This window comes from Haliotis rubra, unplaced genomic scaffold (genome assembly GCF_003918875.1).
Source record: "Haliotis rubra isolate DU_JTF1 unplaced genomic scaffold, ASM391887v1 Scf729, whole genome shotgun sequence".
NCBI lineage: Eukaryota > Metazoa > Mollusca > Gastropoda > Lepetellida > Haliotidae > Haliotis > Haliotis rubra.
The window spans coordinates 428,562-443,894 of record NW_025767445.1 but is presented as its reverse complement, the minus strand read 5'-3'; the positions used below and the strand labels follow the sequence as shown (position 1 = coordinate 443,894).

Sequence of the window (15,333 nt, the reverse complement as noted above, 5' to 3'; positions counted from 1 at the left end):
AGTATTAGATTCATTGTAAAGTGCTCTTGAAGTTGAGGATGTTAAATACTTGAAGTATTAGATTCATTGTAACGCACTCAAGTTGAGGATGTTAAATACTTGAAGTATTAAATTCATTGTAAGTGCTCAAGTTGAGGATGTGAAATACTTGAAGTATTAGATTCATTGTAAGTGCTCAAGTTGAGGATGTCAAATACTTGAAGTATTAGATTCATTGTACGTGCTCAAGTTGAGGATGTTAAATGCTTGAAGTATTAGATTCATTGTACGTGCTCAAGTTGAGGATGTTAACTACTTGAAGTATTAGATTCATTGTAAGTGCTCAAGTTGAGGATGTTAAATGCTTGAAGTATTAGATTCATTGTACGTGCTCAAGTTGAGGATGTTAAATACTTGAAGTATTAGATTCATTGTAAGTGCTCAAGTTGAGGATGTCAAATACGTGAAGTATTAGATTCATTGTAAGTGCTCAAGTTGAGGATGTGAAATACTTGAAGTATTAGATTCATTGTACGTGCTCAAGTTGAGGATGTTAAATGCTTGAAGTATTAGATTCATTGTACGTGCTCAAGTTGAGGATGTTAACTACTTGAAGTATTAGATTCATTGTAAGTGCTCAAGTTGAGGATGTGAAATACTTGAAGTATTAGATTCATTGTACGTGCTCAAGTTGAGGATGTTAAATACTTGAAGTATTAGAATCATTGTAAGTGCTCAAGTTGAGGATGTTAAATACTTGAAGTATTAGATTCATTGTAAGTGCTCATATAGAAGTTGTCACATACTGAAAGTATTAAATTCGAGGTAAGTGCTCATGTTGCACTGTTGTTCAATACTGAAGGTATTAGATTCAAGAAAGGTGTTTATTTGCTGATGTTAAAACAGACAACAAAATACTTTGATATCCAAAAATTGGTTGTCCTTTGTGTTTGGTATCCACACATCTTCTTGTGATCTTCTATTGAGGAGAGGGGCGGTGGGGTAGCCTAATGGTTAAAGCGTTGGCTCGTCACGCCGAAGACCCCGGTTCGAATCCCCACATGGGCACAATGTGTGAAGCCCATTTCTGGTGTCCCCCACCGTGATGTTGCTGGAATATTGCTAAAAGCGGCGTAAAACCAAACTCAGTCAGTCAGTCTATTGAGGAGATGAAACCGCCTAGACAAATAAGATATTGGAGTAAATATGTTTACCAAATTGGCATCTCTTAGTTGAGCGACAATGTGTTCGATTTTGGTTGTGTTTCTATGTTGCAGTTCCCAGTTCTTCCACTGGAAGCGGGGCGGTAGGGTAGCCTAGTGGTTAAAGCATGGGCTCGTCACGCTGAAGACTCGGGTTCGAATACCCACATGGGTACAATGTGTGAAGCCCATTTCTGGTGTTCCGCGCCATGATATTGCTGGAATATTGCTAAAAGCAATTGTATTTCTATGTTGCAGTTCCCGTTTCTTCCACTGGAAGCTTGGCCTGTATGCCATACTGACAATGCTGATTGCTGTACTGCCCTTCTACATTGCATACTTCATCATCAGCAACATCCGCCTGGGTAAGACCAGCAACTGCTAAACTTTCACAGTTTTGTTGACAGCTGTATTTCTAACTACCTTTTCCCAGTCAGGATCCCTACAGAAGCCTATGCTGTACCCCGTCTGGGGGTGTCACGATACCTGCACCCCTCATAACAGGGTTGTTGTGATACCTGTACCCCTGCCAGGGGTGTTGTGATACCTGTACCCTGTCTGGGGGTGTTGTGATACCTGTACCCCTGCCAGGGGTGTTGTGATACCTGTACCCCTGGCAGGGGTGTTGTGATACCTGTACCCCTGGCAGGGGTGTTGTGATACCTGTACCCCTGGCAGGGTTGTTGTGATACCTGTACCCCTGGCAGGGTTGTTGTGATACCTGTACCCTGTCTGGGGGTGTTGTGATACCTGTACCCCTGCCAGGGGTGTTGTGATACCTGTACCCCTGGCAGGGGTGTTGTGATACCTGTACCCCTGGCAGGGTTGTTGTGATACCTGTACCCTGTCTGGGGGTGTTGTGATACCTGTACCCCTGTCTGGGGGTGTTGTGATACCTGTACCCCTGGCAGGGTTGTTGTGATACCTGTACCCCTGTCTGGGGGTGTTGTGATACCTGTACCCCTGGCAGGGGTGTTGTGATACCTGTACCCCTGGCAGGGTTGTTGTGATACCTGTACCCCTGGCAGGGGTGTTGTGATACCTGTACCCCTGTCTGGGGGTGTTGTGATACCTGTACCCCTGCCAGGGGTGTTGTGATACCTGTACCCCTGCCAGGAGTGTTGTGATACCTGTACCCCTGGCAGGGGTGTTGTGATACCTGTACCCCTGGCAGGGTTGTTGTGATACCTGTACCCTGTCTGGGGGTGTTGTGATACCTGTACCCCTGTCTGGGGGTGTTGTGATACCTGTACCCCTGGCAGGGTTGTTGTGATACCTGTACCCCTGGCAGGGGTGTTGTGATACCTGTACCCCTGGCAGGGTTGTTGTGATACCTGTACCCCTGGCAGGGGTGTTGTGATACCTGTACCCCTGTCTGGGGGTGTTGTGATACCTGTACCCCTGCCAGGGTTGTTGTGATACCTGTACCCCTGCCAGGGGTGTTGTGATACCTGTACCCCTGGCAGGGTTGTTGTGATTCCTGTACCCCTGTCTGGGGGTGTTGTGATACCTGTACCCCTACCAGGGTTGTTGTGATACCTGTACCCCTGCCAGGGTTGTTGTGATACCTGTACCCCTGCCAGGGGTGTTGTGATACCTGTACCCCTGGCAGGGTTGTTGTGATACCTGTACCCCTGTCTGGGGATGTTGTGATACCTGTACCCCTACCAGGGTTGTTGTGATACCTGTACCCCTGCCAGGGTTGTTGTGATACCTGTACCCCTGCCAGGGGTGTTGTGATACCTGTACCCCTGCCAGGGTTGTTGTGATACCTGTACCCCTGGCAGGGTTGTTGTGATACCTGTACCCCTGGCAGGGTTGTTGTGATACCTGTACCCCTGCCAGGGGTGTTGTGATACCTGTACCCTGTCTGGGGGTGTTGTGATACCTGTACCCCTACCAGGGTTGTTGTGATACCTGTACCCCTGCCAGGGTTGTTGGGATACCTGTACCCCTGCCAGGGTTGTTGTGATACCTGTACCCCTGACAGGGTTGTTGTGATACCTGTACCCTGTCTGGGGGTGTTGTGATACCTGTACCCCTACCAGGGTTGTTGTGATACCTGTACCCCTGACAGGGTTGTTGTGATACCTGTACCCTGTCTGGGGGTGTTGTGATACCTGTACCCCTACCAGGGTTGTTGTGATACCTGTACCCCTGCCAGGGTTGTTGGGATACCTGTACCCCTGCCAGGGTTGTTGTGATACCTGTACCCCGCAAGGGTGTGTTGTGATACCTGTACCCTGTCTGGGGTGTTGTGATACCTGTACCCCTGCCAGGGGTGTTGTGATACCTGTACCCCTGCCAGGGTTGTTGTGATACCTGTACCCCTGCCAGGGTTGTTGTGATACCTGTACCCCTGCCAGGGGTGTTGTGATACCTGTACCCCTGGCAGGGTTGTTGTGATACCTGTACCCTGTCTGGGGTGTTGTGATACCTGTACCCCTGCCAGGGTTGTTGTGATACCTGTACCCCTGCCAGGGGTGTTGTGATACCTGTACCCTGTCTGGGGGTGTTGTGATACCTGTACCCCTGGCAGGGTTGTTGTGATACCTGTACCCTGTCTGGGGGTGTTGTGATACCTGTACCCCTGGCAGGGTTGTTGTGATACCTGTACCCTGTCTGGGGGTGTTGTGATACCTGTACCCCTACCAGGGTTGTTGTGATACCTGTACCCCTGACAGGGTTGTTGTGATACCTGTACCCTGTCTGGGGGTGTTGTGATACCTGTACCCCTACCAGGGTTGTTGTGATACCTGTACCCCTGCCAGGGTTGTTGGGATACCTGTACCCCTGCCAGGGTTGTTGTGATACCTGTACCCCTGCAAGGGGTGTTGTGATACCTGTACCCTGTCTGGGGGTGTTGTGATACCTGTACCCCTGCCAGGGGTGTTGTGATACCTGTACCCCTGCCAGGGTTGTTGTGATACCTGTACCCCTGCCAGGGTTGTTGTGATACCTGTACCCCATGCCAGGGTGTTGTGATACCTGTACCCTGGCAGGGTTGTTGTGATACCTGTACCCCTCTGGGGTGTTGTGATACCTGTACCCCTGCCAGGGTGTTGTGATACCTGTACCCCTGCCAGGGTTGTTGTGATACCTGTACCCCGCCAGGGTTGTTGTGATACCTGTACCCCGCCAGGGTGTTGTGATACCTGTACCCTGTCTGGGGTGTTGTGATACCTGTACCCCCACCAGGGTTGTTGTGATACCTGTACCCCTGCCAGGGTTGTTGGGATACCTGTACCCCCTGCCAGGGTTGTTGTGATACCTGTACCCCTGACAGGGTTGTTGTGATACCTGTACCCTGTCTGGGGGTGTTGTGATACCTGTACCCCTACCAGGGTTGTTGTGATACCTGTACCCCTGACAGGGTTGTTGTGATACCTGTACCCTGTCTGGGGGTGTTGTGATACCTGTACCCCTACCAGGGTTGTTGTGATACCTGTACCCCTGCCAGGGTTGTTGGGATACCTGTACCCCTGCCAGGGTTGTTGTGATACCTGTACCCCTGCAAGGGGTGTTGTGATACCTGTACCCTGTCTGGGGGTGTTGTGATACCTGTACCCCTGCCAGGGGTGTTGTGATACCTGTACCCCTGCCAGGGTTGTTGTGATACCTGTACCCCTGCCAGGGTTGTTGTGATACCTGTACCCCTGCCAGGGGTGTTGTGATACCTGTACCCCTGGCAGGGTTGTTGTGATACCTGTACCCTGTCTGGGGGTGTTGTGATACCTGTACCCCTGCCAGGGTTGTTGTGATACCTGTACCCCTGCCAGGGTGTTGTGATACCTGTACCCTGTCTGGGGGTGTTGTGATACCTGTACCCCTGGCAGGGTTGTTGTGATACCTGTACCCTGTCTGGGGGTGTTGTGATACCTGTACCCCTGGCAGGGTTGTTGTGATACCTGTACCCTGTCTGGGGGTGTTGTGATACCTGTACCCCTGCCAGGGGTGTTGTGATACCTACACCCCTCATAACAGGGTTGTTGTAATACCTGTACCCCTGCCAGGGTTGTCATGATAGGTAAACACTAGAGCAGGGACGATACACTATGTCACGATACGATACGTATCGCAATATTTTACCTGTGATACGATACATATCACGATACATACACCTTGAAAGAATGACACAGTATTAAGATTTAAAATCTAAATTTATTTGAAGGTATTTGTGTATAACAATAACACTATTGTAAAAAAGGAACAAGCAACTCTATCCTAATTGCGTATTTTTTGCGTTCTCCACATAAGTACTTTAACATGTTTAAGATAATACTGTTTTTAAACAAAAGAGTTGTGTGTCGTTTTGTATCGATACACCAGTTGACGATGCGATAGCTGTATCAAACTAAAATGTATCATGATGTATCGGTGCATCGGTGAATTGTCCCTGCCCTAGTAAACACTCAACCAGGATATTTTGATTCACTGATGTATTAGGGCGGTGAGGTAGCCTAGTGGATAAAGCGTTCACTTGTCACGCTGAAGACCCGGGTTTGATTCCCCACATGGGTGCAATGTGTGAAGCCCATTTCTGGTGTCCCCCGCCGTGATATTGCTGGAATATTGCTAAAAGCGGCGTACAACTAAAGTCACACACTGATGTATTTGTGTACACTAATGGTACAACATCGCATATCCCTGCATCAATTCTGAAGTTTTAAATGATTGTACTGTTGACATTTTGCATGATCTTGGCCATTTATACAAGCATTTAGTAGCTACAACAGAAAAAGCACTAAACCTGATAGCATTGTGTAATTAGAATGTGTCTAAATTGAACACAAACTGGTGTCCCTTGCCATGTTATTGCTTCAATATTGCTAAAAGTGGCATAAAAGTATATTCACTCACAGACCATATATAAAAACACAAACAGGTTGAAAGCAATGGTTGTCATCCTTCAGCTGGAATATTGCTGACTGTAGCGTAAAGCAACAGACTAAACATAATGAATCATTTTATGATTTTATGACCTAGAACACCTCATATCAACCACTGGTTTACAAGCCAGTGTGAAAATGTGCTGACTGTAGCATAAAGCAACAAAAAAAAGTGATCAACCCAAAGATAAGAACGTCACATCATCGTTTGTTTACAGTACCGCAGAAGCGTCATATAAGGGTTCTGTTCACCGTTGGATCCTGGTGTGGGTTCTGTTATCTGTTTTGGAAGATTGGCGACCCCTTCCCCATACTCAGCCCGAAACATGGTAAGAATCTAACAAAGGTTTAAAATGTACAATCCTCCATAAAACAAAACTTGTAGTGAGTGTCTTCATAGATGATGTATGTCAAAACCAGTTGTCAGTAGTAACCAATGTTCAAGACTAGCCAATGATGTTTCTCCTTCCATTAAGTCCTAATATATCTAAGCTTTGAATATACATGGGTTAATTGACTGGGATAACCTATCATGACACAATGGTGTGACCTGTGTGATATATCAGAGAAAACCAGTTTTGTGAGGTCAATAACAGCCCTTATTCACAAGCACTTGGTAATAAAAGGGAAGATTGTTTCCACTCTATACGCAGGAAATAAAACTATACCTTGGTCGATGTTAGCATCGAAGGACAGAACTTGGAGGATGATTTGTGAAATGAAAGTGGGACTTGTATTTTAATGTTCTAGATCATGATGATGGTGATGATGATGATGATGATGATGGTGATAACTGTGGTTATGGTGGTGACTGGGATGATAATAAAGATGATGATACTTACCATGGCTGTTGATGTTGGTGCTACAGCTGCTATTCCCTGGCTTTTCCAGTTACAAACCCACTATGACTTTCATTCATGATGATATTGACACTCAGCTCATTTTTTTTACAGGTATATTTTCTATAGAGCAGTGCATTGGAAGAGTGGGAGTCATTGGTGTGACACTCATGGCGTTGCTTTCAGGGTTTGGTGCTGTAAACTACCCCTATACCTCCATGCACTACTTTGTCAGGTAAGCACATGTATAGATATAGCGCCCTGTACCTCCATGCACTACTTTGTCAGTTAAACATACGTATATATATAGCGCCATGGACTACTTTGTCAGGTAAACATACATATAGATATAGCGCCCTGTACCTCCATGCACTACTTTGTCAGGTAAGCACAGGTATAGATATAACACCCTGTACCTCCATGCACTACTTTGTCAGGTAGACTCACATAGATATAACACCCTGTACCTCCATGCACTACTTTGTCAGGTAGACACACATAGACATAACACCCTGTACCTCCATGCACTACTTTGTCAGGTAGACACACATAGACATAACACCCTGTACCTCCATGCACTACTTTGTCAGGTAAACATACATATAGATATAGCTCCCTGTACCTCCATGCACTACTTTGTCAGTTAAACATACGTATATATATAGCGCCATGGACTACTTTGTCAGGTAAACATACATATAGATATAGCGCCCTGTACCTCCATGCACTACTTTGTCAGGTAAGCACAGGTATAGATATAACACCCTGTACCTCCATGCACTACTTTGTCAGGTAGACACACATAGATATAACACCCTGTACCTCCATGCACTACTTTGTCAGGTAGACACACAGATAGATATAACCTCTGTACCTCCATGCACTACTTTGTCAGGTAGACACACATATAGACATAACACCCTGTACCTCCATGCACTACTTTGTCAGGTGGACACACATAGATATAACACCCTGTACCTCCATGCACTACTTTGTCAGGTAAACATACATATAGATATAACACCCTGTACCTCCATGCACTACTTTGTCAGGTAAACATACATATAGATATAGCGCCCTGTACCTCCATGCACTACTTTGTCAGGTAAGCACAGGTATAGATATAACACCCTGTACCTCCATGCACTACTTTGTCAGGTAGACACACATAGATATAACACCCTGTACCTCCATGCACTACTTTGTCAGGTAGACACACAGAGACATAACCTCTGTACCTCCATGCACTACTTTGTCAGGTAGACACACATAGACATAACACCCTGTACCTCCATGCACTACTTTGTCAGGTGGACACACATAGATATAACACCCTGTACCTCCATGCACTACTTTGTCAGGTAAACATACATATAGATATAACACCCTGTACCTCCATGCACTACTTTGTCAGGTAAACATACATATAGATATAACACCCTGTACCTCTATGCACTACTTTGTCAGGTAAACATACATATAGATATAACACTCTGTACCTCCTAGCACTACTTTGTCAGGTAAACATACATATAGATATAGCACCCTGTACCTCCATGCACTACTTTGTCAGGTAAACATACATATAGATATAGCGCCCTGTACCTCCATGCACTACTTTGTCAGGTAAACATACGTATATATATAGCGCCATGGACTACTTTGTCAGGTAAACATACATATAGATATAGCGCCCTGTACCTCCATGCACTACTTTGTCAGGTAAACACACATAGATATAACACCCTGTACCTCCATGCACTACTTTGTCAGGTAAACACACATATAGACATAACACCCTGTACCTCCATGCACTACTTTGTCAGGTAGACACACAAAGACATAACACCCTGTACCTCCATGCACTACTTTGTCAGGTAGACACACATAGATATAACACCCTGTACCTCCATGCACTACTTTGTCAGGTAGACACATATAGACATAACACCCTGTACCTCCATGCACTACTTTGTCAGGTGGACACACATAGATATAACACCCTGTACCTCCATGCACTACTTTGTCAGGTAAACATACATATAGATATAACACCCTGTACCTCCATGCACTACTTTGTCAGGTAAACATACATATAGATATAACACCCTGTACCTCTATGCACTACTTTGTCAGGTAAACATACATATAGATATAACACCCTGTACCTCCATGCACTACTTTGTCAGGTAGACACACATAGACATTACACCCTGTACCTCCATGCACTACTTTGTCAGGTAGACACACATAGACATTACACCCTGTACCTCCATGCACTACTTTGTCAGGTAGACACACATAGACATAACACCCTGTACCTCCATGCACTACTTTGTCAGGTAGACACACAAAGACATAACACCCTGTACCACCATGCACTACTTTGTCAGGTAGACACATATAGATATAACGCCCTGTACCTCCATGCACTACTTTGTCAGGTAAACATACGTATATATATAGCGCCCTGTACATCCATGCACTACTTTGTCAGGTAAACATACGTGTAGACTGGCATTCAGACCCGTAACAGACAACCCTGTATATTTGGAGACATGTTACAGAGTGGACAATGTTGCTGAGATTGACCTGTAACCGATTACCTTGTGTTCTGGCAGACACGTCACAGAGACGGACATCCAGAGTATTGAGAAGCGACTTCTGCAGACACTGGACATGATCATTATGAAGAAGAAGAGGTAAACCAAGATGTGTTCAACAGCAGACCTTGACACTGAGTACTGAGTGGAATGTATTGCATATGTAATGGAGATCTAGGGTGCCACAATCTGCTGGTACTGATGCCTGTGATTGATTCGGTCTCTTTAGGGTTGGCAACTTTACCTCATTGGTAGTCCATGATCAGTTGCATCCCTTTGGATAGTCAGGATCCTGTGACAGTGGGTTCTGACCGAACTCTGATCAGCTGCCTTCTTTACCTCCAATGGTTTTATGGTAGCAACTTTACCTCATTGGTAGTCCATGATCAGTTGCATCCCTTTGGATAGTCAGGATCCTGTGACAGTGGGTTCTGACCGAACTCTGATCAGCTGCCTTCCTTACCTCCAATGGTTTTATGGTAGCAACTTTACCTCTGGGTGTCTACCCACATGATACAATATGCAAAACTCATTTCTGGTGTCCCCTGATATTGCTGGAAGTTGCTAAATTCAGCAATAAACATTCTGTCATTTTGTAGGATTGCCCTGGCAGAGCGAGAGAATCTACGTCAGGCCAGCATATCGAAGAGTTCAGGAGGACTATGGGGGATGTTGAAGAATGTCACGTCAGGCAGTTCAAATGAGAGTATCCTGTGTTGAATAGTGTACTGGAAAGGGGAGGCAACCCCGTTAATTACCTTTGGTCCTTTGACATAGTTATCTTTATGGAAAAGTGGTCGTAACACCCTCAAGGTGACACTGACTTACATCCGCTATTGTGACTGGGTGTGCAAGCGTGTGTGTGTGCATGTGAGAGGGAAAGATCTAGGTTAGAACTGATCTTCAGCAACCTGTACTCATGAAGATCTATATTAGAATGGATCTTCAGTAACGTATGCTTGACTCTCCTCATGAAGGTCTCGGTTAGAATTGCTCTTTGGCAACTCGTGAGTGTCTCTCCCCACAAAGATGTAGGTTAGAACTGATCTTCAGCAACCTGTACTCATGAAGATGTAGGTTAGAACTGATCTTCAGCAACCTGTACTCATGAAGATCTATATTAGAATGGATCTTCAGTAACGTATGCTTGACTCTCCTCATGAAGGTCTCGGTTAGAATTGCTCTTTGGCAACTCGTGAGTGTCTCTCCCCACAAAGATGTAGGTTAGAATTGATCTTCAGCAACCCATGCATGTCTTGTTCCACGAATATCTAGTTTAGAACTGGTCTTGAAATCCTGTGCGTGTCTCTCCCCACGAAGTTCTAGGTTAGAACTGATCTTCAGCAACCCATGGTTGTCGCTCCCTAAAAAGATGCAGTAATACAGGCTTGTCTGGCTACATGAAGATCTACGTTAGAGTTGATCTTCAGGAGCCCATGTCTCCCCATGAAGATTGGGTCTAGAATCAGTCTTCAAATCACAAGTATCAGGCGATTAATGGGATGAGGTGGTTGGTCTCTCTGACATGGTTGATGCATATCATCATTTCCCTATTGCATGTTCATGTTGTCAGTCACAGGAGGAGTAGTGGGGTAGCCTAGTGGTTAAAGCATTCGCTTGTCACACAGACAACCCGGGTTTGATTCCCCACATGGGTACAATGTGTGCAGTCCATTTCTGGTGTCCCCTGCTGTGATATTGCTGGAATATTGCTAAAAGCTGCATAAGACCCAACTCACTCACTCACTCACTCACTCACTCACTCACTCACTCACTCACTCACTCACTCACTCACTCACTCACTCACTCACTCACTCACTCCTCCAGGCCACCATCATATAGCTGAAATATTGCGGTGTGGTGCTAAACAAGCACATAAATCAAAGGTAGCGCAAGATGTAATTGTGAATACTTTCATCTACGCACTTAACTTGTGAGATGTGAACCTACTGAAGCAGGAGACCAGCGCTATGGAGGAGCTGAGTCGGCAGCTGTTCCTGGAGACCTGTGACCTCAACGATGCCGTGGTGGGTACAGGTATTCTACAAGGGACTTGTAGTTAGATTTCCTTCCAAGCAGGTGCCATGTTCGTTGTGCATGTGACTTCCAAGTGTATTCTGAACACAGCCACAGCCAGAGCCATTATATGTATATACAGTTGTAAACACAATTACAGTGATCTCTCGCACTTTGCAATAATGCGGCCTCAGTTAAACCTCAGGATAATCAGTGGCTCATAAGTTCCCCAGCAATCTCACATCTTCACATGATTGGGAATAGCAACTTTTCTGCTGTTTTGCTGAAGTTAATATTGCTGTAAGGATGAACTTGTGAAGTGTAGATTGTAATACTTATGTCCTTGTATTCAGGGTTTGCAGATAGTAAAGAAACGTTTGGTGTTCTTTTTATTAATATAGAAGTCAAGTGTTATAAGGAAACATCAACCTCAATGACTTCACAGACTTCTTGGGGCGGTGGGGTAACCTAGTGGTTAAAGCGTTCTCTCGTCACGCCGAAGACCCGGGTTCGAATCCCCACATGGGTACAATGTGTGAAGCCCATTTCTGGTGTCCCCAGCCGTGATGTTAATGATGGAATATTGCTAAAAGCGGCATAAAACCAAACTCAGTCAGTCAGTCACAGACTTCTTGTTTGATTTAACACATAAACTAACTAGGTAACAGTACATATTCGGTGATTCCATTTCGCTAAAATACACCCTGTTGTCATCCATTCAGGGAACAGTAATCTGCGGGTGTTGCCTGTGTGTATGTTTGAGGCAATGAAACAAGTAAATTTGCTTGATTAGCCGTGGAAATGCCAGGGAATCACTTGCAAGTTATTTATAGGTGTTTAACAGTTTTGATATGTGTTTGCTGTCATAGTATAATGAATTGATTTTCATTTCAGCAACGTCGAGAGTACTCCAAAACCTTTAAGGGGAAGTATTTCAACGTGCTTGGCTATGTGTTTACAGTGTACTGTGTGTGGAAAATATTCATGGTAGGTGCCAGTGGAACTTGGTAAATACTGTGGTAAAATGTACAATATTCTTCACTTCACTGGGATATGAGGGACTCAAGCACCACAGTTTGCATAAAATTTCTTCTTTCATTACAAACAGACCCTTACCACAATCCAATAGAATTTCAACTGAAGTGATATTTGTGTATAAGTGTATTTTAAACATATGTTACAATTAGGATTCCACTATCTTAGTAAGGTAAAGATTCTAGTAATTTTGTTGGGTTAGTTGCATTCCTTGATTGGAACCCACACTCTCAGAGTCTGGCACCTAACTGCCAGCATACAAAGTCAGCCGTCTAACCCACTCAGGCACCGCACCTGGTAGTTTACACCACGGACAGGCGACCTCTTGAATCATAAGGTTACCCCACTGCTTCCTATGTTGGGGTAATAATGTCATCTTTCTGTGACCACCTGTGGGTTTGTGTGGTAACTCAACATGTGCTCAGGGTCAGGTGTTGACAAGCAGATGACATGTGCTATTAGGTGACCAAAGAATGGTAATGTTTCTTATATTTGTTTCAGGCAACGATAAACATTATCTTTGATCGTGTGGGCAAGGTTGATCCGATCACTAAAGGCTTTGATATTGCTGTCAACTATTTTGGTATCAATGTGGATGTAAGTACTGCTGTTGCACAAAAATAACAGGGGAGACCACTCAGTGCAGAGTGCTGTCCCTTTGCTGCTAAGGCTAGGGAATAATGGACATGGACAAATGCCGATATGTGGCCCCATGTCTGCAAGAAATGTCAGTAGAAAATTCCCCAAATAAAAGAAACATTTTCCTATTCCTGTTAATGCAGATATAACTAAAGCATAATTAAACAATTCAAGTAGGTTCATTGTAATCTGAACGAAGAATATGGCAGAGAAGCTATTGTATAAATACAATCTTTTATACCTCTGAAATGGAATAAAACATGTGCTTAAATCAAGAAAATGATGTGTTATCATGTTATCAATGATTACAATGTGGATTTTGATTAAAAGCTGGTCAAAATCTTTCTCAATATTATACAATGATGGCTGCTGGCTATAAGAAATTGGTCACATAGCTGATTCTGATTATATGTATCAGAACCCAAACCTTCTTTCACCACAAGTCGAAGGACACTCAAAACACTGTCCAGAGTTATGTCCCCTTGATTTGGTTCTTACCATCAATTCACCGTTGGACCCTTGGATTATTTGCCCTATTGAGTGTTCACTGTAACTGACGGGATGGTGGGGTAGCCTAGTGGTTAAAGCGTTGGCTCGTCACGCCGAAGACCTGGGTTCGAATCCTCACATTGGTACAATGTGTGAAGCCCATTTCTGGTGTCCCCTGCTGTGATGTTGCTGCAATATTGCTAAAAGTGGCGTAAAACCAAACTCAGTCAGTCAGTCAGTGTAACTGATAGTCATACAACCAACAAATACGGGTCTGTTGAATGACATTTGTTGGTTTCAGGTGAAATTCTGGTCTCAGCAAATCTCATTCTTTCTCGTGGGCATCATCATCGTGACATCTATACGAGGACTTCTCATCACACTGACCAAGGTGAGGATTTGTAGTTTGCTGTTTGTAGAACCGGAGTAGTTTTCAATATGAAGAGGATGCTCCCATCATGTCTGCCATGCGATTGTTCTTGGACACAGCTTCTATAGATTTGACCAAATGGCAAAAATAATCAAGTGAGTTGGGAGTTATATGAAACAGAAATGTGAGCCCAGTATGTACAGATGTGTAAAATCGAAATATATGGCATCATGCGAAAACTCAGTGTAGAACCCGTCTTCAGCAGCCCTTGATCACCCTAGGAGACAATTTACAGGATCTAGCAACAGGAGAGACAAGGCTGGCTGATTCATGTTATTGTATCTTAACTACATAGATTCCTGATTCATCTCGTCATCCTATCCCAGGGATTTACAGGACGCGAATTCCTGCGTCCTATACGCATAAAAATTGACAATGGACGCAACAAAATTTATTAGCACGTCCACAGGGACTCAGAAAAAGTCCAAATACTTTTTGTCAAAATTCCAATCAAGTGACAATAGGTTATCACTGAGTTTGCTACTAGCTGGGTTATGGTATCCTTTACAATTTAATTACTGTAACAATGTGAATATCATGATACACAATACAATAACAGTATTAATAATAATATTTAAGTGTCTGCGACCACCATTTTGTTGTCCAGCACCCCTGAAAATTAAGAGATGAGTCCCAGGGACCCTCAAATACAGGACTCCAGGTAAATCCCTCCTATCCTTTCTGCCCCTGGCTACTGTCTTTGTGTCCTGATTGTTTTGTGCTTATGCTATCGACCACTGGTTTCCTAAACCAGGGAAACTATGGAAACAGGTTAATTGGCTCCAACACTTTGATAATATAAACCTTTTGTAACCTTGTTTTCAGTTCTTCTATGCTATAGCAAGCAGCAAGTCCTCCAATGTCATCGTGTTATGTCTGGCTCAGATTATGGTAAGAAACCTCTTAAGTAAACATACTTTAGATTCATATGCTATATTGTAGCCCAGAATTGCAAACATTTTCTGCTAATGTACGATGTGTTTATCATTTAGTACAATATTCATGTATTTTATATTGTTTGTAATACTCTGTGTAGTGCATTATTCTATGGTTTTAACATTATGTGCATTTGACATGTATTCAACTTTCAGAGCGTTTTTGTGTATTTGGTCTTCAGGCCTTACTATCAGTCGCATGTGCATTTCACGTTCCAAATTGCCGGTGTTGTTTGTAAGAGCCATCGGTTTACATTTGTACTAAAGTGATCTTAGC

The 15,333-nt window shown here is 44.2% G+C and overlaps 1 protein-coding gene across 2 annotated transcripts in view; it reads left to right on the top strand.

The window, feature by feature from the left end:
• Positions 1 to 15,333, top strand: part of LOC124259557 (Golgi pH regulator A-like) — a 35,700-nt gene that overhangs the window by 17,961 nt on the left and 2,406 nt on the right. For both annotated transcript variants that reach the window (XM_046693706.1, XM_046693705.1), the window contains exons 4-13: positions 1,440 to 1,546; positions 6,289 to 6,399; positions 7,024 to 7,144; positions 9,531 to 9,611; positions 10,112 to 10,218; positions 11,451 to 11,539; positions 12,423 to 12,515; positions 13,065 to 13,160; positions 13,993 to 14,082; positions 14,947 to 15,012. In XM_046693706.1, the coding sequence (XP_046549662.1) occupies positions 1,440 to 1,546; positions 6,289 to 6,399; positions 7,024 to 7,144; positions 9,531 to 9,611; positions 10,112 to 10,218; positions 11,451 to 11,539; positions 12,423 to 12,515; positions 13,065 to 13,160; positions 13,993 to 14,082; positions 14,947 to 15,012 (961 nt within the window). The remainder of the gene's footprint in view (positions 1 to 1,439; positions 1,547 to 6,288; positions 6,400 to 7,023; positions 7,145 to 9,530; positions 9,612 to 10,111; positions 10,219 to 11,450; positions 11,540 to 12,422; positions 12,516 to 13,064; positions 13,161 to 13,992; positions 14,083 to 14,946; positions 15,013 to 15,333) is intronic.